This window comes from Macaca mulatta, chromosome 12 (genome assembly GCF_049350105.2).
Source record: "Macaca mulatta isolate MMU2019108-1 chromosome 12, T2T-MMU8v2.0, whole genome shotgun sequence".
In the NCBI taxonomy this organism is placed as follows: domain Eukaryota; kingdom Metazoa; phylum Chordata; class Mammalia; order Primates; family Cercopithecidae; genus Macaca; species Macaca mulatta.
Genome location: NC_133417.1, coordinates 106,483,722 through 106,511,441, shown reverse-complemented (window position 1 = coordinate 106,511,441; position 27,720 = coordinate 106,483,722). Strand labels below are relative to the sequence as shown.

Below are 27,720 nucleotides of genomic sequence, written 5' to 3'. Positions count from 1 at the left end.
GAAGTATGGAGACCCTTTTGCATTGGATTTTATCCCAAAAATCTGCATTAAGGCTGAAATTACTTTTCTGAAAATTCATTTGGTAAAAAATGTTTTGTGCACAGTAGCTATTAGGATATATAATAAAATCTTATGAGTTCAATATTGATATGTTTGTGAAATTCCTTTAATTAGAATTAAGTAGGTGATTGCATCAGATCCTAGACATTTTCCCAGTGAGTGCTTCAGTGTTTAATGCCGGATTGTCGTTGGAGAATGACTATTGTGCAATACTCATTTTCATCATAATCATTAACTTGTTTTTAGCACTAGTTTCCTCGAATTTTTTTCTAGTCGTTTCTTAGAACTTATTACTACTCAAAAAAAATTATAAACATTGTTTCAGCTGAAACTGAAATATCAAGAAGCCCAGTGAGTGTTGTAGTGTTTTAATGCCAGATTGTTTTTTATGTATAAATATAAATAATGTATAAACATTATTTCAGAAACTGAAATATCAAGAAGCCCAAATACAATTGTGTTTTTGTCCTTAATATTTCTTTTAAATAGCTAAATTAAGTTAAATTAAGGCTCCAAAGGTTTTCTTGACATTTTAGTTTGAGAATTTGCTTGCTTGAGATTTTTCTGGAAAATAGTTTTTAGAAGGAACAGTCTTTCTTATTTCTGGTGTCCTTTGTTCCTTGAGTGTTTAAATTTCTGAGAACTTTCTTTTCTTTTTTTTGAGACAGAGTCTCGCTCTGTTGCCCAGGCCGGAGTACAGTGGCACAATCTCACCTCACTGCAACCTCTGCCCCCCAGGTTCAAGCGATTGTCCTGCCTCAGCCTCCTGAGTAGCTGGGATTACAGGCGCACACCACCATGCCAGCTAATTTTTGTATTTTTAGTAGAGATGAAGTTTCACCATGTTGGTCAGGTTGGTCTTGAACTCCCGACCTTGTGATCCGCCCGCCTCGGCCTCCCAGAGTGGTGAGATTACAGGTGTGAGCCACCACACCCGGCCTAAATTGCCAAGAACTTTCAAACTGAAATTTCATCTGGATAAATTTAGTTTGTCATTATTTTGATAAAGTGTCACAGAAAGTGCCCTTCAGTTTATTTGTTCTTTGTCCTCTCAGCTACTGAGCGGCAAAACTATAGCTAGAAAGTAGTCTTAGATCATGATTTAATGGAGTTAACTTTTAGGATGAATTATAAGTAAAAAGCCTAGAAAATAAAAGGCAAAATTTAAAATACTTTCTTTTTACAAAATGATAGTGTCCAAGGGAGCAATTTAAAACTTGAGATTAATAGGATGATACTGACCCATACTTCAGGGTTCTGGAAAACTGTCCTATTTCTTTAGTGTAATGGTACTATTTTCACTTCAACAGTTTGAAAATTGAAGTATACATGATATACCTAAGATCGTGAAGCAAATAAGCTAGGATGATACTGATAATTTACCTTTGCACTGTACTTTAAATTCCACTGTTATTTTAAAGGTTAATGGTTAAATCATATGTAAACTTCATTATGCATTTACACCTTGTGAATGTAAAAGCTAAATGATTTATTTTATTTAGCAAATTGACCAAAGTTTAAAAAGGAAGATACAACACATTCTCTCACCCTTTCCCACAGTTTTCTATCCCTCTGAGATTTCGAGATTTGTGGTTTTGAATAATTACAATGTACCCTGGCAAACCATCCTAGAGCTCAGCTCCCTGGGTTACTTTGGGCATATCTCTTCCTCTCACATGCCAGTGGATACTTGTGCTTTTTAAAATGAATTTTAACACCTAGTAAAAAGGCGGCACAGGCAAAGGCACTTTCTTTCTTATATAACACAAAGAAATTGAAAGAGCTGTGAGAAGATAGTGATTTGGAAGGAAACGTAGCCAGCATTTGAGCTTCGGAGCCTATCTCACAAGAAATGGGGAAGAGTGGGTAGTTGTCTGAAGTCACCCAATCCAGAAAGAGATTGTTTACTTTTAAGATAGAACATTGGGAGAGCAATGAGTGGGCAAAAAAATCAATCAATCCATCCCAGTCCCTGCCACACACATGTAAAGTTTAAGATGGTCAAAAAGTGTTTTACCTGCGAAACAGGCCACCCAGGGTTTTCTTGATTTTATTAAGACTGAGTCCCAGAGTGAGCTGTGGGGGAGCCGTGCAATCAGAACACGTTACAGACTGTACCGTTTATTCATTTAAAGGCTAATGTTAGAAACCTGATTCTTTCAGGGGGTTTTATTTGGTAATAGAGGATCATCACCTTTACCACTTCCTAAGGCATAAGAGGGGGAAAAATGATTGATTATCTAAGTTTTATTTTAGGCAGTGGTTCTCAAAGTGTGGACCCCTGCAATCAATGTCACTTGAGAAATTGTTAGAAATTCATATACTTGGGCCCCCTACTCCACCTACAAAATCAGAGACTCTGGGAGTGAGACAGTCCTAGCTGTCTGCGTTTTAAAGAGTCTTCCTGGTGATACTGATGCACACTCAAGTTTGAGAACCACTGATACAAAGCATTGCCAACCAAAGTAAATGGCCATTTCACAGTGACATTAATAGGAGAATTAAGGAATTGGGGAGAGTGTATAATTTTGCAGACAAATATGGTCATAGAAGTTATTACTTCCAGTTAGTAGGTATACTTTTCCTCAGGCTCTGCCCTCAAAAATTATTAACCTGTACTGGCAGAAAAGGACGTATGACAGATGAAGTTCAGGAAGTGTTAACCATAAGCCCAGTCATAGAGGTTAGCAGATTTATTTTTCCCCTAGATAAACTCTCTCCTTCGGTTCCACAAGAGAATTAAGCTATATACTCTAAGACACTTAGCGTTTATACAATGGATTGCCTTATCATCCATGCATCAGGTACTAGCTTTGTACAGTCCTTGGGAGAATTGAGAAAATTGTCATTCAAATGGTCTGTAGGGCCTGATTCTGCCCTGGAATCCTGTTGAGAAAGACTGCCCTAGATGGTGTGTATCATCAGTTTCTCTCAGTCATTTTGAAGGCAGAAATGTTTGCTGTATCGTAGCAGCAATGGCTGTGGTCGCTTCTTTAGGGTTAAAACCTCAGGACCGGTCTGTAGTTGTCAGGAGCTATTGTAGCTTTTACTATGCCATGTGGGCACTGTTTGTGTTTCATTTCTATTTTTTTGTTGTTGGTTTTGTTGGTTTTGGTGTGAGAACGTTGGAGAGTGCTGCAGGATTAGAATTCTTTTTGGAATTCAATAATTGGGGTAAAAACTTTAGATCTTGAAAAGGGACATATGAGAGAACTATCAAGCACCATCTCATGTAAATGGCAGATACTAGAATGGATTATCAACGGTGTTTCCCATCCTGAAAATAATCTGAGATTGAGCCGGTTACTGTGAAATTATGCAGGGCTAGAACATAAAGTAAGGATTAGTGAAGTGCTTATGTATGTTAAACTCCCACCCCATATTTTCAGGAACATTAGATTCTCCAAATATTACACCAAAAATATTGCACATTAATTAACAACCTCTGGAAACAAGTTGCAAAATTGTTCTGTAAAAATATCTATCATCTCCCTGATGTATAAATACTTTTTTAGAAAGTTAGGAAAGTGCGTGTCTGGAAATAAGCAAGGATCGTTGCTAATTTCTGTATCATTTAACATATTTTCAACAACTGAAAACTGAAGGGAAAATATGTTTTGATAGGATTGATTTTAACAAAGACAACCTGCTTGGCTATCTCTACATTCTTGGTTACAGAATTATGATGAAGAACTAGTCTGTGGTTTTTGAAGCATTTAATTACAATGTCTAAAAGCCAAGACATTAAACACTTAAGAGTTTTGCCCTGAGTACTTTTGGAATCGTTCCAAGCAGCGTGTCTTTATCAGGAGTGTTGTGTTAAGGAAGAGAAGACAAAACTGATTCCACTGCAGAGAGAAAAATCCATTGTGTTCCTTTCTGTTTTGTGCCTGACATCTTTCTGTGCGATTGAAGAGGCCCAGCTTTTGTGAGTTTGTAGTATCTAGGCTGCAATACAATGTAAGAATTTGAAAATTCTGATTGCACTATATAACTTCTTTGCCATAACAAATACTTAGGCATTTTAAAGTTCATTTTTGCTTTTTGAAACTTTTTAACAAGGGTTGCTGGGTTTTTGTGGAGTTTTTTTTTTGTTTTTTGTTTTCTGGGTTTTTTTTCTGTTTGGAAAGATAACATTTGTTCTTTATGGAAAATTGGCAAAACACTGAAAAGAAAACAGATCAGCCATAATCCTTACCCAGAGATAACTACATTAACATTTTAATGTATATCCTTCCAGGCTCTCTTCAATATAGATATTTATAGATATGCTCACACTTTAAAAAGCAAAATTGGGATCTATGCTGTTTTATTATATAACATGCATTCACAGATGTATATGCTGGTATTTCATTCGACAAGGACTTTTTTGTGTTCTTAGTGGGGCTGCGGCAGAAACAGCAGCAAAGTGGAAAGAGCTCATTACTGGACTCTTAAATCATCTGAGTTTTTTCTAATGACCTTGTGAGATGAGCGTTATTATCATCTCATCATCTCCATAGTAAAATCCTAGCTTTGCCACTAATAACTTTCTTCGCGGTCTTGAACGTGCCACATAATTTCTCTCAAAGAAGATTCCTCATACAGGAAAGTAAGATCGTTAAACTAGATAACTTCTTAAGGTTCAGCTTTAAATTTTTATGCTGTAACAGATGGTAAGCATTTATAGGAAATATATTTTCATTCCTCCTTACTAAAACATATTTTATTCTAAACATTTCTTTACTGTGTTACTGTGTCTTTCATTTTTTTATTCCCCTTTCATCATATATGACTTGTGGTTCACAGTTGTTTTTTATATCCTTAACTTACTAGTCTTACTCCAAGTTAAATCTGCCACTTCATCTTTAACTCTGGTCAATCATGCCGTGTGTTTTTTAAACTAGTTGTATAAAAACTGGTTTTAACTGAGTCTATAGGATGCCTGATTTTTGCTTTGGGTGTTAACCCTAGATTGGTGATTTTAATTCCTGGCTCCACGTCATTTTCAACACCTGGGAATCTTCTACATACTACCAGCGCCATAGGGCTCCCTGAAATTAATTAAATCAGAATCTGGAGTTAAGAGCCATTGCTCTATACTACATTTGGGTTTACAACCATTGTCTGGTTTTCTGTAATTAGTTTAGAGCATGGATATGTTGATTTTATATTTTTCTCCTAATTTTGTTATTGAGACCAGAAGTAGAGGAGACCATTCACTGTAAGTATTTGCCTTAATTATTTAATCCTTTGTTCCCGCTATGCTACCAAATTATACTGTGTCTATTCCTTAGGCCCAAAAGTCTGTTTCCCTTATCACTGTGGTTAAATCATTGTGTTAGTTTCTCTATTTGTAAATATAAATTCTTTTGGAGTACAAATGTTTATTTCTAGGTTTTAAGAAAAGTTTTTATATTTTCAGTTTAAATCTTTTTTAGTTATCTCCTCATTACCATCAAGCCAGCACTTTGTTTTACTTTTAACTAGGAATAAGGCCGTTATTAATAATTAAGCTATAGGTAATTCCCAGATTCATTTTAGTCAGTGGTGCTAGGGAGAAAATAAAAAGCTCAGATAAAAGTAAAACATATCTAATGATATCCCTTCATACTCAGTCTTTTGGATACCCTAAAGTGTTAAGACGGGACTATGGAACTACGAATTACTGCCAACTCAAAGAATATAAAGTCAGGATCATTTCATACCTACCAGTTCTGTTTAGGAGTAGTAATTATAAACAGTTATATGATACTTAGCAGTTTACCGAATAATTTATTGCTCAGTAGATTATCATATTTGATCTTCTTAATAACCTCATGAGATGTGTTATCGCCTCCATATTTATTATCTGAATCTCAGAAGGGTTAAATGACTTGTTCCAGCTCCCTAAAATTTATGAATTCAGCTTTTCTACTCCAAAGCCCCTGTCCTTTTCACACTTCAAGGCAAACTAGTTGTAATAAAAGCAGTCTAAGTCAAACACAGATTTATGTTCTGCAGTAACATATCATGTTCAAAGTCAAAAGAGCCCTCTTTTGTTATGCATTATTAACTTTAAGATACTGTTTAGTGTGACTGGAATCATTGGAGTCATATTTGCCCTTCTCTTTTGAACTAAATTATCCAGGTATATTGATAATTCCTGAATTTGTGAAGTGTAGAAATACAGGGCTTGAATTATACAACTGATAATGTAGCATGCAATTTATTTTATAGCTGAGACCTGGATGGGAGAAAGATTTTTATACAGATAAAGGGTTTTTAATTAAGCTTAAAGGAATAATGGTTCATAACAGAACCAGAAAAAGTCCTACAAGTCCTGTTCCTTGTTTACATTAGCTCATGTGGTAGATGATCATAGATGGTTAAGATAATCACAGCAGAATTCCAATTAAATTCCTTTGTGACAGCATAACCCCTCACTAATACCCGTTAGTAACTTTAATTTAGATTAGACTGTAAATCTATCAGTAACAATCCATTCTCCCAGCCATCATTCTCATAAGTGAGTGTCCCAAACTTCCTGTCTTACCAGGGAAGTAGGAGATAGTCAAGATGTGACTGCCTTATGATCATTTGATACTTTCTTAATTATTGTATGATATGCACTTTGTTTGTAATGATTGAACTATTTCTTGAGTGTCTAATACATGAAACATTTCTTTTTTTCACATATATTTTTATTCTCCTGAATGACTTTTTGTAAAAACCTGAGGTTTTTGTTGTTGTTATCTCTCAATTCTTATTAATATTTAAACTTTTCCATTATTGCTAAAGCCTATAAATAGTTGTTTTTAACTATATTAGTTCTAGGCACAGACAGGGTGGAGCAGATGACCAAAACTTACAATGACATCGACATGGTTACACATCTCCTGGCAGAGGTAGGAATATCTTTTCTTTCTCCAGTACAAAAAGGTAAAACTTGAGGATCAAATTTGCACATCAAATGGAAAATGTTGTATGTGCTCTGGGTTATTTTGTATAAGGTTGTTACTACTGGAACAACTGACATTTCAAAGTAGAATGTTTCCTGAAGTTTATTATTGTGATAATGCTATAGAAGATTTATAGTTAATTATTTATTTAATGGTGTTGGCTGGCCTCCCCTTCCTAGAAAAGCATTAATCTTTAAAAAAAAATAATCATTTTAAAATAACCCCTGCTGTTACTTACCCTACAGCAGAGCTGCTCATTCAGAAAGCAGTATCATTATCATTGCAAATCAATACCTACGGTTTGGAATATCTCCCCTTTTTACTTTTAGTTTGAGCTATGATTTGAGCTCACTTTGTCTATGGCATTTTTGATATATAGTGTATATCCTCTAGTTGGCAATCAGTAGAGGTCTCCCTTTGTACCTGTTTCAGTTGATCTTATTGAAGACAGTCTTTCTCTAACATATCCTTCTCCCCCTACCCCCAGCTCTCCAGAATGATTTCTATGTATGCCGCTTAGTGTATATTTAAAATGAGCCTTAAAAATGTGGAGATAATCCCTCAATTTTCATATGCCTATGGAGAGAAAGGATAGAAGCTTAATTTTATTTATATAATAATTACTGTAAGTAGATCACATACAAGGCAGTGAGATGTATATTGACAGTTTTCTCTCCTACAGAATACAGTCTTCACCACTACCACGCAGATGGAATTCCGATGCCCTTGCCAAGTATCACTATCTGTCCAGAAATAATAACTCTGGGTGGAAGCCTATTGCTTGACTTTTCTACAGACTTCCCTGCATGATTACCACCAGCTTCTTTAGACTTCTTTCTTCTCTATACTCTAGGCAGAATCCTGTGGCCTCAAAATTTGCAGTCTTTTACCTCCTATTTTATTTCATATCATCACTCTTGAACCAGTTGGCAACAGAGCTCTTGGCTGCACTTTCCTCTAAGCTGCTGAATGCACATAGCTTTGCCCTAAATGGAACTCTTTTTTTACATACCCACCTGATCCGTATCTTAAATACCTAATTCTGTATCATTACCATGCTTGATACACAACTGCATTCAACAAATATTTGTTGAGCTTTTACTGTACAGACCCCATCCTCATTTTTAAAGACTGTGTTCATTTTCCAATTCCCAAAAATTGTAAGTTTAAAGTTTGGGTTGCTAGACTCTTAATTTACTAGGATGATCAATAAATCTCACCTGATATCAAGAAAAGGGATGTCCTCTTTCATTTAGAACAGTGATGGTCATCCATTTGACCAATGTTTAAAGCACTACCTGTGTGCCAGAGCCTGTGTTTATTTGTGGTATCCGGGCATTAAAATGAATCTTGATGCTTTTTAGAACGTTGCTTTTGATTTTACCAAAACTGACCACAGCATTTCTGAACTGCCATGTAATCTTGTTTATACTCAAAGAAAAGGTGTATTTGGTATTTTAACAGAGAGATCGTGATCTGGAACTCGCTGCTCGAATTGGACAAGCTCTCTTAAAGCGGAACCATGTCTTATCTGAGCAGAATGAATCCCTGGAGGAGCAATTGGGACAAGCCTTTGATCAAGTAAGCCTTTGATCAGATATTTGCAGCATGAAATAATTAGGTTTTATGCAGTTGAAAATTTATTTTCCTAGGTGTCCCTGAGACGATGGCAATAGATAAATAGCACCAGTACTTGTTGAATTTGTCGGTGTCCATTAAACTAATCAGTAGAGAAGTTAAATGTTAATTGTACAGAGGAAAACTCACATGACTACCTTGGTCAACTTAAAGTCTATATTAAGTATCTGTAATACCTGTGGCACCCTGCTTAGATATTAAAATTGTCCATACCCTTTTGTGTAGACTTTGTGTGTGATCTTATCTGAAATTTATTTTTAAAAAATAGTTACCCAAATATCTTGGCATCTTTATTCAAAAATCAAACAAAGGAAGAAAGGAAAAAGAAACTTTGAAAATATATTTATTCCATAGCAATAAACCTCTATAGTAAGAACTGATTTATTATTAACTCGAATGGTTACATTTCAAATTTTCTGTAACTTGTTATTTTTATCTGGTTTCATTTGCATTTTATGAATGCATTATGGATTATAACATTCGAGCCTTTAGATTGAAACTATTTGTTCCTAGAACTAAAATCAGTACTAGGAAGACATGCACAGTGATATACATCTTAAAATTACAAGCCCTTATGATAACAATTTGAAGTAGGGATCTATTCTGATACTTTGAAGGTTTTTCAGTTTTGTCGTGTTTTCAACTATGACTGTATTATTATCTTAGGTGAATTTTTCTCCTATATTCCTATCATATATACAATATGAAAATTGGCTTTTCTTCTCACCTAGGGTAGAAAAAAAGCTATACTATTGAACTAATGCTCTAAAATTGTAACTTAGGAGATATCTGGGGTTTATTACTCTCTTTTTAGTACTTGTTGCATTAGTCAGTAAAACCGAGCAGCTGATTTTGTGATTTTGTTTTATGATGAAAAATAATTGTTCCATGAATTAGAAGCTATATTGCTGTAAATAATGCAAAATAAAGAACATGAAAATCAAGCATTTTATATGGACAGGTTAATCAGCTGCAGCATGAGCTATCCAAGAAAGATGAGTTACTTCGAATTGTCTCCATTGCCTCTGAAGAAAGTGAAACTGATTCCAGCTGTTCTACACCTCTTCGGTTCAATGAGTCCTTTAGCTTATCTCAAGGGTTGCTGCAGTTGGAAATGCTGCAAGAAAAGCTCAAGGAACTGGAAGAAGAGAATATGGCTCTTCGATCCAAGGTACATTCAACCTAATTCCCATTTTCCTTTACTTTAAAGGCTATAAAGTTCACGTCCAGGTACTATTGAGGTGAAATACGGCATAAGTAAGGATTTGCTATTGGCACTCCAATTAGAGCATCGTGAACAAGGAGCTGTATTTGCCTTGCCTTCCATTGTTCTTATATCCCACTGAAAAGTGGTTAGTAGCAGGTTGACAGTACAATAGTGAAAGTCACAGGATAGAAAATGTATCTTGTGGAGTTTACACAAGTAACTAAGTAGTTACAACTGTGATAAGAGCTATGTCAAAAATTTATAAGATTCTGTGAACTTGTATAGTATGGGCATCGAGGAAGTCCTACTTAAGCAAGGATCATTTTAGCCAAGGCCAGGGATTAGCCAGGTAGAGATGTATGAACAGGTTGTTGGGTTTTTTCCTTTGTAAGTGATGAAATTTAGTCTTCAAATGAGAATTAAAGGTTTTTGTAGTTATTTCTGTAAAATCAGTAGGAGGTATTGTCACATACTGATTTTTTTTCTTGAAGGCTTGTCACATAAAGACAGAAACTGTTACCTATGAAGAAAAGGAACAACAACTTGTCAGCGACTGTGTTAAAGAACTTCGTGAGTATTAACACACTCTCTTTTGTACCTTTTGGACAATTCTTTGGTAGAGTATCTCCACCTCAGAAGTTAGATCACTGGTTTCAGTAGAAGCATCTCAAGAAACAATTTTAAATGGTTACTGAAAATCTTGGAATATCACATTGAGCCTACAACCCTAAATAAGATACCATATGTATTTTTAAGAAATATATTTGTTTCAAATTGCAGTTATCATTACAGACCTATGTTTCATAAGTAAGTTATAGCATGTTAGAGTGAAAGGAACCAAAGCTCTCATGTTGGTGACGAGGAAATAGTCCTATAGAGGAAGATGATTAGCCAAAGTCAGAAAACTGATAAGTGGCAGAGCCAGGGCTTAAATGATGGCATAAAACCTATCAATCAATAAGTATAAAGTGCCAGTTATGTTTCTTTAAAGGAGTATGTTTTAGTTTGAGGTAATGTTAACTAATTTTTTAAAACATCAGTTGGAAAAAGATTGGCTTCACTGGAGAAAGATATTTAATTTCTCCGTAAATACAACAGTCATCCCTTACCTGCAGTTTTACTTCTCATCGTTTCCATTAACCATGGCCCGGACTGCAGTCTGAAAATATTAAATCAGACATTCCAGAAATAAACAATTCATGAGTTTTAAATCACGAGCCATTCTGAGTAGCATGATGAAATGTTGTGCCATCCTAGTCCATACTTCCCAGGATATGAATCATCCATTTGTCCAACATCTCCACGCCGTATATACTACCTGCCTGTCAGTCACTTAGTAACCATCTCTTAGTAGCCGTCAGTTACCAGGTCAATTATCTCAATATTGCAGTGCTTGTGTTCAGGTAACCCTTATTATACTTAGTAATGGCCCCAAAGGGTGCTGGAATATTGTTATAATTGTTTTATTACTAGTTATTAACCTCTTACTGTGCCTAATTTATAAATTAAGCTTTATCATAGTTATTTATTTCTAGGAAAACACATAATATATATAGTGTAGAGTTCAGTACTATCTGTGGTTTCAGGTATCCACTGCTGGTCCTGGAATGTATCCCCCACAGATAAGAGGGGACTACTGTATATAGCCTTTTACGTTGAAAGCAATGATATGATAGATAATATCATCAATTCCTTTGGGCTATGGGCTTCAAAATGTGATATCTTAGAATAGCAGAATATTAGAGAACCAGAAGGAATATAAATTGAATTTTCTCCTCCACCATGAATCCACTATCCTCCTTTTACACCTTAAAATACAGGAAATGACTTGCCCAAGAGCTCTCAGATCCAGATCTCCTGCCTCCGTATTGCCATCCTTTGAAATGTTAGAGGCTGTCTGTCAATTTTTAAATAGCTTTATATGACACTGAGAAGTAGCTTTTCTGCTTGTATTTACATATCAAATTTTTCATATGAAATAGAGAGTGAATAAATTCCTAGTGGAATTTTAAAGGCTCTATTTTATGTGCATGTAAGAAGGCCAGGCTATAATAATTGCTCTAGAGGCTTTACTCAGTTTGCCATGTATCCCTGAAAGGGGTATGCCTGAAAGTCTGTCTCCTACAGAAGCATTTCCATAGCTTTATCACATTCTGTCATAGATTGTGACTGTTCCATTCTGGAAATGTTCCTTTGTTAGATTTGTTAAGATGAATTTTCATTGCTTGTGGGATTTTATGTCCCTAAAGAGTTCTCAAAGAAATGAATGAGATTATCTCTTTGCACTTGCTCTCCTTTCAGCCCTCTTTCCTCCATAAAGAAAAAGATTGAGCAAATATCGTTTTCATAAAGAAAAGGATTGAACCAAAACCTTTAGCCTGCTTGCCTTTATAAGTCATCTCTCTTTTTAGCTTCATTGACTCCTATTCGATTCCCAGCATTAGCCTATTTCAGAAGAACCTTTGTTTTTCTCTATCGGTTTCTCTGGATTTTTTTTTTTTTTATGTTAAAGAAAAATCTATTCACAACAGTTCAGTGCTTGTTATAAAACAAGATTTAGCTCACAAGTCATAGTTTGCCAACTCCTTCTCTGCATTTATATTAATTAAAAAAATATATTTTTTGCTTCCAAGGTGAAACAAATGCTCAGATGTCCAGAATGACTGAAGAATTGTCAGGGAAGAGTGATGAGCTGATTCGATACCAAGAAGAGATCTCCTCTCTTTTGTCGCAGATTGTAGACCTTCAGCATAAACTTAAAGAAGTAGGTTTATTCATTCATTCAACAGATATTTGTTAAGCACTGACATAGTATCTTACACCATACTAAGTGCTAGATATAGTAAGCAAAATAAACATGGTCCCTGCCCTTTTAAAATGCCCTGATTGCTGTTTTAATCATCTTTACGTCATACAATATATCATGAATAAGTACTTTCAAGTCACTATTTCTCTTTGTAAAATGGGGTTAGCGCTTCCTCAGAAAGTGGTATAAATTATTGACTCATGCCCATTGTCCTCTGAACACCTTCATAGGCTTTGTATTTGAATGCCCATCTTATTTAGCTTTTGAAAAGTTAGCTTTTTATAGGCTCTAAGATGATACCCCAGAGAGAAATTCTTCACATGTCTTTATAAGAAAGAAAATAGCTATATTTGGCCAGGTGCAGTGGTTCACGCCTATAATCCCAGCACTTTGGGAGGCCGAGGCAGGCGGATCACAAGGTCAGGAGATCGAGACCATCCTGGTGAACATGGTGAAACCCCGTCTGTACGAAAAATACATAGAAATTAGCCAGGCATGGTGACGGGCGCCTGTAGTCCCAGCTTCTTGGGAGGCTGAGGCAAGACAATGGCGTGAACCTGGGAGGCAGCGGAGCTTGCAGTGAGCCGAGATCACGCCACTGCACTCCAGCCTGGGTGACAGAGCGAGACTCTGTCTCAAAAAAAAAAGAAAAAGAAAGTAACTATATTTTACTTGGAAAGGCTTCACATGTCTTTTTTAATGTGTTGTTAGCATGTGATTGAGAAGGAAGAACTAAAACTTCACCTGCAAGCTTCCAAAGATGCCCAACGACAGCTGACAATGGAGGTAATGAAATCTTTATCTTGTATAATTCAGGAGGGGAAAGAATGACTAGTTTCTTTCATCTTCATGAATAAGAATTATTAAAGGGGAATTACCAAATTTAAAAAGCAACAGCAAAAGGTTAAGATGAGATTATGAGATCTAAGACAAAACATTTTGGCTGGGTGTGGTGGCTCACGCCTGTAATCTCAGCACTTTGGGAGGCCGAGGTGGGTGGATCACTTGAGGTCAGGAGTTCAAGACCAGCCTGGCCAACATGGTGAAACCTTGTTGCTACTAAAAATACAAAAATCAGCTGTGGCAGGCCTCTGTAATCCCAGCTACCCAGGAGGCTGAGGCAGGAGAATCCTGGAACCTAGGAGGTAGAGATTGCAGTGGAACAAAGCAAGACTTCGTCTAAATAAATAAATAAAGCGTTTTAAAAGTCCTGTCTCTAAAACTAGTAACGTGGCAACATTCTTCTTGATTAATAGGGAAAACTTCAACTTTATAAGATTCTTTAGGAGTATATCACTCTTTTACCTGTCGACCTAAACTAGCTCAACAGTTTTTAAAATAAGATAATTTCTAGTAGTAAATCTTTTTGCAAGTATGTCAGGAGAAGTAGCAAAAAAATCTCTTACTTTCTATCTACATAAAATTTTATTTATTAAATATAACTTAGTGTTTCTTTAGCATGCATTAGTATCACCTGGGGCCAGGCACAGTAGCTCATGCCTGTAATCCCAGCACTTTGGGAGGCCAAGGTGGGAGGATGGCTTGAGCCCAGGAATTTGAGACCAGCCTGTCCAACATAAGGAAACCTTGTCTCTACAAAAAAATTAAAAAATTAGCTAGGTGTAGTGGTGCATGCCTGTGGTCCCCGCTGTTTGAGAGACTGAGGTAGAAGGATCGCTTAAGCCCAGAAGATTGAGGCTGCAGTGAGCCGTAATCACACCACTGCACTCAACCCTGGGCAGCAGAGTGATACCTTGTAGGAGGGAAGGGGAGAGAATCACCTGGGAGAGCAAGTTTTAAATGGCGATTTCCAGGCACCATCCCAAGAGCTTCTACTTCAAGTGGTCTGGTGTGAGAGCCTAGAATCTGCATTTTTTAGTAAGCATCTTCAACCCTGGTGATTCTGATGAGCTGGGGCATATACTGCACTTGAAGAAATTTTACAGTTAAAATATACTCTGAAAATTATGTACTCTTTTATCAGATATGTATGTCTAGTTGTAAAGAAGATTCTGAAACCAGGGTCGAAAACTACTTGTTTAGGAGTATTGAGGACCCTGACATTGTATATAATACTTTGTAGACTCTTGATCTTGTCACTTACAGACTTCAGAGTGATTTTTTTAAAAAGATTAGTATTATACTAAACCTAACTTGACTACAGCTGTTATACTTCCTCTGTTAAGGGTATGAAGCGTTCAATATTAAATTAACAGTTCTGGTAGTCTGGCTACGTTTCAGACTTTCAGGAAGTCACATTCATGTATAATTTTGGCCAAGACACCCCTCCCTAATTCTGGTAGCTCAATATATATATACTCTTCTTGCTTAGTTTGTTTTAGTCTTTGTATTAAAGTTATATTCATAAAGTTAGCTAGCCCTCTGGATAAAATTAATCCTTATCCCAAAAGGTTTTGGGGGTTTTTTCCCTAATGTTGTTTTGGGAAGGCAATAAAGTACACTACCATCCTTTCTTTTAGCTGCACGAGTTACAAGACAGGAATATGGAGTGTCTAGGAATGTTACATGAATCTCAAGAAGAAATAAAGGAACTTCGTAGTAGATCTGGCCCTGCTGCTCATCTCTACTTCTCCCAATCATATGGAGCTTTTACTGGGGTAAGCGACTAAGAAAGATGCTACGTATTTAATGAAATTTGTTTAAGATTAGTTTGTCCTAAAAGTGATATGGTTTATGATGACATAAAGCATCTTGAGAAGAGATTATATGGTTTGTCCTTGTTTCTGGACTCCAATTATTGATTTAGGTCCTAATTTGTATATTGACATCTTCCTTAATACTCTTATTTATTCTAACCGGTGACTTTACAGATATATTGTATCAATAATACGTAAGATGAGCCCTAACGAAATTCAGTTTACAGCTGTGTACCATAGAACTAGTTAAACTTGGATCATCCTACCCTATGCCCACGACCTGCCGCTTACTTAAATGGTGCTTTGAATATCTAAAACCTCTTTCAATAAATCTTGAGTCTCCTGATTTTTTTTTTTTTTTTTTTTTTTTTTTTTTTTTTTTTGAGTTGGAGTCTCACTCTGTCACCCAGGCTGGAGTGCAGTGGCGTGATCCCGGCTCACTGCAAGCTCCGCCTCCCAGGTTCACGCCATTCTCCTGCCTCAGCCTCCCGAGTAGCTGGGACTACAGGCACCCGCCACCTCGCCCAGCTAATTTTTGTATTTTTAGTAGAGATGGGGTTTCACCGTGTTAGCCAGGATGGTCTCGATCTCCTGACGTCGTGATCCGCCTGCCTTGGCCTCCTAAAGTGCTGGGATTACAGGCGTGAGCCACCATGCCTGGCCGTCTCCTGATATTTTTAACTTGTTAGAATGTAGGCTTTATGAGAACAAGATTCATTTTTGTTTAATTCATTTATAAGCGGTATTTTTTGGATTAAGAATATTAATAAAAACTTCTGAGTTTATGTTAGAATTTGTAATGTTAGTTCAAAAGAGTTATTTTAACAATCTGATTCTTCTGTGCAATCCTGTGAACTTTTTCAAAAGACTGAAACTATAAATTTTAGTAGATTTTCTTAAAAATAGGGAGGCATAATTTTGTTTTTTACATTTGAAATAATTTTAAAGTTAGAATAAAGTTCCAAGAATAGTATGAAGAACTTTTGTATATCCCTCACATCGATTCTTCAGCTTTTAACATGTTATTGCTTTTTCCATATCATTCAATCTCTCTCTCTCTCTCTTTTCCCACTGGGCTATTTTAACAGTAAGTTGCTGATATACCCTATTACCCCATAGTACTTAAGTGTGTATTTACTAAAAACAAGGACATTTGGACACTCTTAAGGACACTGTCCTACATAAACACACTACAACCATCAGCTTCAGGAAGTTGGTGTTTATCCAGTAGTATCATCTAATCCACAGAGCCCATTCGAATTTTTCCAGTTGTCTCACTATTGTCCTTTAAAGGATACTTTGAATTTTGTTGTTTCCATCTGGGACAGTTCTTCTGTCTTTATTTCTCTTTCATGGCCTTTGTAGGATGTCCTCAGTTTAGGATTGTCTGATGCATCCTCATGATTAGATTCCAGTAATGCATTCTTGGCAGAAATAATGCCATATTCTCAGAGCATGGTTTCAAGAGGTGCATAATGGCTGTTTAGCCCATTACAGGTGGTATTAATTAACTTTGGTCTCTTGGCTAAGGTAATCTGCTGGTTTTTTCCACTGTAAAGTTAATGGTAATTAACAGTTAATTAAATTAACACTACTAATTCACCGTGTAGTGATGAAAATTGGCAGATACTACCCCAACCAAGTGATCAAAGTAAACATTTTATGAGAGATAATTTGAGACTAAGTATCCTATTCCTCATCAAGCTATTACCCACTAGTTTTAGCACCCATTGATGGTTCTTATCTGGCAGAGTTATTGCAGTGATGACTGCCAAACGGTGATTTTCAAATTTCATCATTTTTCAACATTTATTAATTGACATTTTTCTTTTGTAAGTTAGCGCATTTCTGTTCCATTTATTTGTTCATTTGTTCACTTAGGTATGTCATGGACTTAAGGATTTCTATTTTATTCAATAGATTACAAGCTATGATTATTATTATCTATTTTGATATTCAGATTGTCCTAGATATGGTCAGTAGGGTCTCCTTTAAGCTCATCTTGTACTTTTGTCCCAGCCCTGGAATCAGCCATTTCTCCAAAGAGCTCTGGTTGCTTTTATTGAAGAATGGTATTTTGAATCCAAGATCTGGGTGCTAGGTGTGCCCATTGATTGCCACTAGAGTATTGTGGCTTCTAGGTCCTCTCAACAAATAGAACTAGGAAATATATGTATTTCATACCTATACCTATACTATATATATATATATGTTTTCATCCATATGTGTATATATAAAATCATGAGTTCACACCATTGCTTCCAATTCCAGTCATCCTCAGCTTAGCCCCACTGAGCCATGTCACTCATATTAGTTGAATCCTCATCCCTGACCAGGGGAAAAGGAAGCTTGCTCATTTTTTTAAATGATTTTTGAATATTATAAAAGCTATACATATTTATTACAGAAAAGTTGGAAATTACAGAAAAGCAAAAAGGAATTGTTAAATCCCATTAAATCCCACCCTCCACAGAATCACTGTCAACACTGGATTTAGTCCTCATCCCTGACCGGGGGAAGAGGAAGCTTGCTTGCTTTTTTAAATTATTTTTTAATATTATAAAAGCTATACATGTTTAATATTATAAAAGCTATACATGTTTTTGTTGGTTTTATTGTTTTTGTTTTTGTTTTTGTTTTTGTTTTTGTTTTTTTGAGACGGAGTCTCGCTCTGTCGCCCAGACTGGAGTGCAGTGGTGCCATCTCGGCTAACTGTAAGCTCCGCCTTCCGGTTCACGCCATTCTCCTGCCTCAGCCTCCTTAGTAGCTGGGACTACAAGCGCCCGCTACCACGCCTGGCTAATTTTTTCTTTCTTTTTTTTTTTTTTTTCTGTATTTTTAGTAGAGATGGGGTTTTCCCCATGTTAGCCAGGATGGTCTTGATCTCCTGACCTCGTGATCCACCCGCCTCGGCCTCCCAAAGTGCTGGGATTACAGGCATGAGCCACGGTGCCCAGCCAGCTATACATGTTTATTATAGAAAAGCTAGAAATTACAGAAAAGCAAAAAGAAATTGTTAAATACCATTAAATCCCACCCTCTACAGAATCACTGTCAACACTGGGTTTACAGCCTTTCAGACTTTTTGTTTTTTTGTGCCTGCACATATATTTTCTATTTATCATATTAGCTTTTCCACTACTTTCCTATTTGAAAAAATTATGAAAAGGTAGTTGAGTCTTATTTAAAAGTTATATTTCCAGAATGTCTTTTTTCCCATGAATGTTAGCCTTGACTATTTCCTTGTATTTTATTATAACACCAAAGTATAGGGTTGTAGAGACGGTTCATTTAAGGGCAACAATCACTTTAGAAATCTCAAACTCTTTTTCTTAGGAATCCTTGGCAGCTGAAATTGAGGGGACTATGCGTAAAAAGCTGAGTTTGGATGAGGAATCTTCTCTCTTTAAACAAAAGTAAGTACAGATCACATGTGTTGTTACTCAATTATTGGAATAGAAATTAAAAAGAAGCCACAATCCAAAGTGGTATTATGAGATTCAGTAGTAATTTGCTTACTGTTCAGTGTTTTCCTCACAGTGTCCTCATTTGTGAGAGAGTTCTCTTGTTTGAAAGCTTCTTTTCTTTTTTTTTTTTTTAATTATACTTTAAGTTCTAGGGTACATGTGCACAACGTGCAGGTTTGTTACATATGTATATATGTGCCATGTTGGTGTGCTGCACCCATTAACTCGTCATTTACATTAGGTATATCTCCTAATGCTATCCCACCCCCCTTCCCCCACCCCACAGGCCCTGGTGTGTGATGTTCCCCTTCCTGTGTCCATGTGTTCTCATTGTTCAGTTCCCAGCTATAAGTAAGAACATGCAGGGTTTGGTTTTTTTGTCCTTGCGATAGTTTCCTCAGAATGATGGTTTCCAGCTTCATCCATGTCCCTACAAAGGACATGAGCTCATCCTTGTTTGTGGCTGCATAGTATTCCATGGTGTGTATGTGCCACATTTTCTTAATCCAGTCTGTCACTGATGGACATTCGGGTTGGTTCCAAGTCTTTGCTATTGTGAATAGTGCCACAGTAAACATACGTGTGCATGTGCATGTGTCTTTTTAGCAGCATAATTTATAATCCTTTGGGTATATACCCGGTAATAGGATGGCTGGGTCAATTGGTATTTCTAGTTCTAGATCCTTGAGGAGTTGCCACACTGTCTTCCCCAATGTTTGAACTAGTTTACAGTCCCACCAACAGTGTAAAAGTGTTCCTATTTCTCCACATCCTCTCCAGCACCTGTTGTTTCCTGACTTTTTAATGATCACCGTTCTAACTGTTGTGTGATGGTATCTCATTGTGGTTTTGATTTGCATTTCTCTGCACAGCAGAGAAGCTACCATCAGAGTGAACAGGCCACCTACAGAATGGGAGAAAATTTTTGCAATCTACTCATCTGACAAAGGGCTAATATCCAGAATCTACAAAGAGCTCAAACAAATTTACAAGAAAAAAACAACTCCATCAAAAAGTGGGCGAAGGTTATCAACAGACACTTCTCAAAAGAAGACATTTATGCAGCGGAAAGCTTATTTTCTGATGATTTCTCCTAAACTATAGAAACTCCTCAGGGTGGCTTTATTTCTGATGGACTGCACATCCATGCCTCTTCTCTAGATGCTTTAGTGGCTAGCAGTGATAATAATGAACACTTCCTTTTTTGACAGAGCCCAACAGAAGCGGGTGTTTGATACCGTCAGGATTGCCAATGACACACGGGGCCGCTCTATCTCGTTCCCAGCTCTGTTACCCATTCCAGGCTCCAACCATTCAAGTGTCATCATGACAGCAAAACCTTTTGAGTCTGGTCTTCAGCAAACAGAGGACAAATCACTCCTGAACCAGGGGAGCAGCTCAGAGGAAGTTGCAGGGTAGGAATCCGATGGTAACAGTGATTCTGCATTTCTTTTCACGTTGCCTCACCAGATTCACATACGCACATTCCAGCATTACTCTACTGTCCCAAGAAGGTTCTGGAACTGTCAGAACCTTCACTTATGATGCCTTGTATTATTATTTGTGGGACAGATCATGCCAAAGTCAAATTTTTTTGATCTATTTGGTCACTAGCATGAATACATCGGATGACACCTTCTCATAATCCATGCTCATAATCTCAACCATTTTGGTGATTTTCAGGATAAATGTAAGTTTGAATACATCTTGAGGACCATCAAGGTGCTGTCGATTTTCTGTTTATTTAAACTTAGATTTTTTTTTTCATTCTTTTTATTAATACATTGAATTCTATATAGCTAGATGGTAAACAACTTTACTGAAAAGTGAGCTGAAAGCTTTGAAAGATAGATGTTTGGCACCAAAGGGCAATGTTTCCTAACATGGGAATTCATCACACCAGGTTTCAGTTGCATTGCCTGGTCTGTTCTGGGCAGTGTTCTGTACCCACAGTAGCTTTGTGTCCTACTGCCTCACTGTTACACAATTATCTTAGGAGAAGATCGTAAACACATTTATGTGGATTTATACCCAAGTAGCCCAGAGTACCCACAACTCAGCTTGCCAGTCTTCCATTTGATATCAATTATAAGATAGCTTCCAGTTTCAAAAGTATTGAAGTGAAAAAATGGGCATCAGTGAACTATAAAAATGCAGTATTATGTACAAATTTTGTTGTTTTCTTTTAAATGTTCTGCAGTGTTGATGGGTGATTCTGTGGCCCAAAGAAAATTTTTTTCATATTTTAATATTTTTTAAATGGTTATCTTTTGTAACTAATAGTATGCCTTAGTTTAATGGGTAGCATTTTTTTCCTTCTTTATGATACATAAAATAATAGTACCTCTTGCAATCCATGATACAGATTCAGCAAAATATAATATTTACTTTTGTGACCACCTAATAAGAATTTATAGATGGTTGAATGTGTAGTTTCATAAATTAAATGAAATAGAAAATTCAGAAAGCACAGAATATCAATAAAGTATTATCTTGCCTTTCAAGTCATTTGAAATGATCTGTAAAAATGATGTATAGTGTTGTTGGTAATTTTGGTTTGTTGTTATTACTTCTATATTCCAGGTATCTAGGAAAATACCATGTTTTTAAGATCAGTCTCTTGAATGCTCTCCATTATAGAAGGGAGAGGTCTGGGTCGTGCTGATGATCCTCAAGATCTAATTAGTGAACGCAATTTTCCTATAGGAGCTCCCAGAAGATGGGCCAACCAGGACCCTCTGGAGACAGTGATTTGGCTACAGCACTGCATCGCCTTAACTTGCGTCGACAGAACTATTTAAGTGAGAAGCAGTTCTTCGCTGAAGAATGGCAGCGGAAGATCCAGGTTCTGGCTGACCAGAAGGAAGGGGTTAGTGGCTGTGTCACCCCGACAGAGAGCCTTGTCTCCCTCTGCACCAACCAGTCAGAGATCACAGACCTCAGCAGTGCCAGTTGCCTTCGAGGTTTTATGCCAGAAAAATTACAAATTGTCAAGCCCCTTGAAGGTAATAAATCAGTAGCGCCCTTACTAAACCACGTGACTTACTGGAAGTTCCTTTCCCTGGAATTGAGATTTGTGTCTTAATTTTAGGAGCATTATGTGCAGATGATCTTTTTTTATCCCTTAACCTTGCTGTTTGGGTGGCAAGACTTTGTAGTACTTTGTGGAAAATTAATGAATGAAGAGAGTTGCAGTCTCTGAATCATCAGCCAGCAGTTCTCTTCTACTGATGTTTTTTAATATAAACCTGAGCAGGGAGGAGGAGTAATCTTTTTCTGTCCTTTGCTAAGGAATATCATCGACAGCAGTTTCCATGGTTAGATGAATAAGATATGATAAATGATAATGATCTAGAGATAATAATTCATCTCCACCTTCCTTTTCAAAAGAGTTTTTTACCCAAAAGTATAATTGACTTAGAGGTGTGTGTGCCTGTATTTTTCCTTTTTTCAGTTCAGTTTCTATTCTCTCCTAAGAAAAAACTTGAATTCAAAATAAATTCCTTTGTTTTCTGGAATAATGACAATCATTGAATGATTCTCTTATATTATCCTAAAAAGAGTTCTGCATTAAATAAAATTTTGAGTATGTAACCTATAAAGACCCCTCAAACTCAAAGATTTTATAACTTAGTTGTATTCATTAATGATCAGTGCAGATATTTGCTGGAGTTGCCATTTTTAGGATGAAATTACTACAGTGACATAATTAGACATCGCATCTGGTGCGGTTGCTTGGGGTGATCATTCACCATGGTTCTATAGTCTGGAACTAGTAGAACATATCCTCTTTTTCATTATCTTCTTCATTTTCCTGTTCTCCCTGGGAGCCTGGCTTTTGACTTTCAACTTCATAGGCATAGTTCCAGGCGAGAGAAGTATTTGACTTTTTTGTCACCTGGGAAAATACAGCTCACCTCTTAGGCACCTGTCTTCCATCACTGCCTCAGCAGCTAAGCTTCTTTCCTATTCAGGGTGTCTCCTTGGGGTTTTTTTCACCCCTTTAGATGTCCTTCTCAAAGTTAACTGTTAAAACAGATTATTACTCATACCTTTGACATCTTGTCATCTTCCTCTGAAAACTAATTTGCAGCTTTTACCAAATTATTAACACTAAATAAGTAGTTTTATTGCTGTCATTATTGTTACTACACATATAATTTTAGTTTCTGTTTTAAGATTTGTGGGAAATGTAAACATGCCTTTTCCCCCTCCTTTGTTTTGCGTATTCAGGATCACAAACTCTGTATCACTGGCAGCAGCTTGCTCAGCCAAACTTGGGAACCATCCTTGATCCACGACCAGGTGTCATTACTAAAGGCTTTACCCAGTTGCCCAGGGATACCATTTATCACATCTCAGATTTAGAAGAGGATGAAGAGGAGGGTATTACTTTTCAGGTTCAGCAACCTCTTCAAGTGGAAGAGAAACTGTCAACATCCAAGCCAGTAACGGGGATCTTCCTACCACCCATTACTTCAGCAGGTGGACCAGTTACAGGTGAGAAGAGTGTCTGGTCAAATGTGGTATAGTAACCAGAAGTACTTTGCATTCTGACTTATTAGATAGTCAGCTGGCTAATTCTGCTCACTGGAAGGTGCTCAATCTTGGATATCAGATAATGAAAATCTATAGCATTAGTGGCATTCCTAATCCCCTCCACTTTATCTTAGCCAGCCTGCATTAGTAGATTAGGTAGAGAGCTGGATGAATTCAGGTCAGTGGTTCACAAACCTTTTGGGCTCAGGAACTCTTTACACCCCTAAAAATCACTAAGAATTCCAGAGAGCCTATCTGTGTAGGTTATATCTATTAACATTTAATATATCATAAATCAAAACTGAGAAACTATAAAAATGTGTATTAACTCATTTAAAATAATTGTACACAAATATTTTTTATGAAAAATAGCTATTTTTTTCATAGTGAGAAAAACAGTTGTGCAAGTCTCTCATTTTTGACTTAATACAAAATAGCTTTATTCTCATTATCAGCGTCTACCTTCAGTCTGTTGCAATATGTTGTTTCAGTTGAACAATATGAAGGAAATGCAGCCAGGCACAAACATGCAGTTGGAAAAGGAAAGAGTGTTTTAATAGTCTTTTCAGATATTTGTAGCTATTTTTTGACATTACACTAAAACTAGGTAAGTAGTAGTTTCTTGAACATTTGTAGCAATGTGAGATCTGAAACCCTAACAATTAACTTTTCATTACTTTGTTAACGTTAAAATGCATTGGTCAGGCTGGTAGCTCACACCTGTAATCCCAGCACTTTGGGAGACCGAGGTGGGCAATCACCTGAGGTCAGGAGTTTGAGACCAGCCTGGCCAACATGGTGAAACCCTGTCTCTACTAACAAAAAATTAAAATTAAAATTAAATAAAATGCAGTGTTCATATCCTACATTTTGAATATATCTTTCACCCATGCTTGATTTTTAACATCATGCATTGATCATTTAGAAAATGTTGATTGGTTCATGGAGTTATGCAGATTTTCCAAATGTTGGCACATTTTATTACATAAAAATATTAAAATCATATTAATATCACCACCTATCTCATCAGAAAAGTCTTTAAGGATGTTCATGCTTTCAGTGGTAGATACAAGTTTTCCAAAACTAACTTTTTCTTGAAAGCTCACGTTTTGTTAGCTGTTTTTCCTGAAGGGACAGGCTCACTTCATTCATTTTTAACATGTCTCTCTTAACACCCAAGTCTGAATAACTATAGTTTGTCTGTTAGTTCTTTAAAGTAAAAATGGTATTCCATGACAAAATTTCAAATCAGTTGCACAAGTGTTTTCCTCTGGATAACCACTGTATCTCAGTGTGCAGCAAGAGTGCTTAATACATCTTTCCCATTTCATCGCACAGAACAGGAAAGCGACTCAAGGGCCAAGATTCAAAATTTAATAGATAATTTTTACTGCTACTTCAAGGACATTCGTCAGTGAATATGGCTTTTTAAGAAATACCAAGTGCATAACAATTAAGAAGACTAGGACAACTTGGTGATATTGCCTTGATCTGTGCTGAGGAGCTAGGAGTTTTGCCTTCCATTGCTTTTGCACCAGCAGTGCAAATGTAAACCCATCACAAAGAAAAGGCCTCTGTCCTACCATTACTGTGAAAGTAGCTTTGACCTGTAGACTCCCACAGAGGCTTCAGACCACACTTTGAGAACCACCAGAGTAGATAAATTTGACTGAATCACTTGGATAACTAGATCTTGATTTTTTTAATGTATTTTTTCAGTTTTCTTTTCTCATTTCTAAGCTTTGTTTATGCCTTTTGCTTTACAGTTTTAAAGTATTGGATTCACCTATATACTAACCAGTTAATACTAGTACAATCTTTATGTATATTTATTTCATTTCCAGATTTGGGGATTTTTAGTACAAAAGGTACTTGATAAATGCTATATTATGAATAAATAATGATGAGCTTTTTACGTTATTAATCTAGTCTTTCAATCTTGTATTTGCTCCCTAAAAATCTATTTCAGTTGCAACCGCCAATCCAGGAAAGTGCCTGTCATGCACAAACTCAACATTCACTTTCACCACCTGTAGAATATTACATCCCTCTGACATCACTCAGGTTACCCCCAGGTAAGAGTGCCTGGGAAATCTGGGGCCTCACTTCTTTCCTCAGCTATATTTTCATGAATTTCTTTTAAAAATTACCTTCATTTTAATTTCTAGAATGTTAATTAATGTTCTGTGATAATGCGTCTTTAGAATATTTTCACATTGCATTTTCTAATTTGATTATTATAAAAGTAGGCAGGACAAGTGAGTATGTATTGTGTAAAGTAAACTGAGGCATGGAAGGTTGAGGTGACTGGTTCTAGGGCAGGCAACTAATAAATAACCCAGCTGGGGCTATATACCCGGAGTTAGCCAAACTGCAAGATTTACAGGGCCCGTCCTCTGCACAAGCTCACCTTCACTTCTGACAACACCTGCAAGTGCAGAGGGTTCCCAAAACCACTTTCAGGTTCAGTAATTTGCTAGAAGATCTCACAGAACTCACAGCAAGTTGTTATACTTGTGGCTACTGTATTACAAGGGAAGAATACAGGTTAAAATTGTCCAAAGGAAGAAAGGCATAGGGCAGAGTCTTAGAGGATTCTACATGTGTCCTTAGGATTCATTACTCTCCTAGTATTGATATGTGACGGTACACACAGAATATTACCAACCAGGTAAGTTCACCCAAGTATTAGTGCTTACAGTCTGTCTGTATTGAGGCTTTGTTGTGTAGGTATGATTGACTGAACTCAGTTCAACAGAGTTGAACTCAGCCTTCTGGCCAACTGATACTGCATGACTCAAAGGCCCTACCCTAAATCACATGGTTGGTCTTTTTGGCATGGCCATTCCTCACCCTAAGACTGTTGGGTGTGGCCTGGCCCACCCTAAGATTTAGTGTGATCAGCCTCCACTCTAGCCAAAGACACTCCTATTGTGACATAGATTGCCTCCAAGGAGCGGAGGGCAAAGGCCAGACCTCTCTGGGCAAGGCCAAATTATTTACTACGTAGGCTAAAACTTGAATATTCTAATATGTAGTCCCTTATTAAGCCATATTGATGCCATTTCCATCCTAACAATTCCCAAAAGGGTCTAAGATGGCTTTTAAAGATATGTAGAACGTGTAACAGTGCACAGTTACTGATGTGTTTGTTGCCTGTCCCTTTATATTTACCAAGGATAACTACCATAATTACTTTAAATGCATTAAAGAATAATGTTAACTAGAAGTAGAAAAAAAAGATGTTGCAAAGGGGAATCAAGAGTAAGGATATAAAATGGGTAAAAGAATAAATCTAGTGTGCAAATTGTACCATAAAGTCTTATGTTAGCCATGTTAGCTTGCTAAGGTTAGCCACGTATTTGAGTCTTAACTTTCTAGCTGCAAGTGTGGAGGGAAATAAGATTATGATTCACCATGTCTATAAAATAGAAACAAATGAATTATTTAGGGGAGCATTTGGATGATATCCACTAAAGATCCCAATAAAGTCTGTAACAAAAAAATCTGCATTTTTTTCTACATTGTTCTTATAGTCATCAAGATAACAAGTTTTACAAAATTGGTTCTTGAGGAGACTCTTAATACAGGTTGATGCCATTATATGAAGTGTACAATTTGGGTAAGGACAGGCAGTTCTAGAGTCTAGTAGAAATAGGGAGATTAGAGACTGGGAATACAATATATAGACTATTCCGGATCAGAGGCTTTTAGTTGGACTGGTTTGACTACGGAGTCAAACTTATTTGAATTTTGCTGCTTCTATACAAGTTGGTGCTTTAGAAAGTTTGTTAATTGTAAGCTTGTGTTTTGTTCATAATCTTTAAAATTTTTGATATCCTGATGTTTAATGTATTGAGTATTTTGTGTTGAAGTGAAAGTTGATCTATTAAATACTGGTAACATTTGTTTTGCGGGGAAATTGGCTAAAGAAGTACCATCTCCATTCCATTACCGTTTCCTTAAGTACATGATTGGTTAGTTTTTCTTTTTGACTAAGCATAAAATAAGAATTTTCTCATTTGATTATTATAAAAGTGGGCAGGGCAACTGAGTATGTATTGTGTAAAGTAAACTGAGGCATGGAAGGTTGAGGTCACTGGTCCTAGGGCAGACAACTAATAAATAACGCAGCTGGGGCTATATACCCGGAGTTAGCCAAACTGCAAGATTTACAGGGCCAGTCCTCTGCACAAGCTTACCTTCACTTCTGTATGTTCAGTAGTATTACTGAATACTGAAGTAATGCTGAAGAAGTATTACTGAATAGATGTTGAAGCTATTAGTTATTTTTAATTTCCTAAAAACACATGTTTCAAGTCAAGGTTGAGAAAAATTCATTCTATGGATATTTTTATACTATCATTGTTTGAAATTAACATTTCTTGAGAAAATAAAATTTAACAATTAGAAGTTTATTATTTCG

The 27,720-nt window shown here is 36.6% G+C and overlaps 1 protein-coding gene across 2 annotated transcripts in view; it reads left to right on the top strand.

The window, feature by feature from the left end:
* Positions 1-27,720, top strand: part of TRAK2 (trafficking kinesin protein 2) — a 76,168-nt gene that overhangs the window by 43,911 nt on the left and 4,537 nt on the right. For both annotated transcript variants that reach the window (XM_077956369.1, NM_001260810.1), the window contains 12 exon segments: positions 6,850-6,926; positions 8,445-8,561; positions 9,580-9,789; positions 10,317-10,395; positions 12,459-12,589; positions 13,343-13,417; positions 15,112-15,249; positions 18,625-18,704; positions 19,967-20,170; positions 21,462-21,760; positions 22,989-23,255; positions 25,264-25,369. In XM_077956369.1, coding sequence (XP_077812495.1) covers positions 6,850-6,926; positions 8,445-8,561; positions 9,580-9,789; positions 10,317-10,395; positions 12,459-12,589; positions 13,343-13,417; positions 15,112-15,249; positions 18,625-18,704; positions 19,967-20,170; positions 21,462-21,760; positions 22,989-23,255; positions 25,264-25,369 — 1,783 coding nt within the window.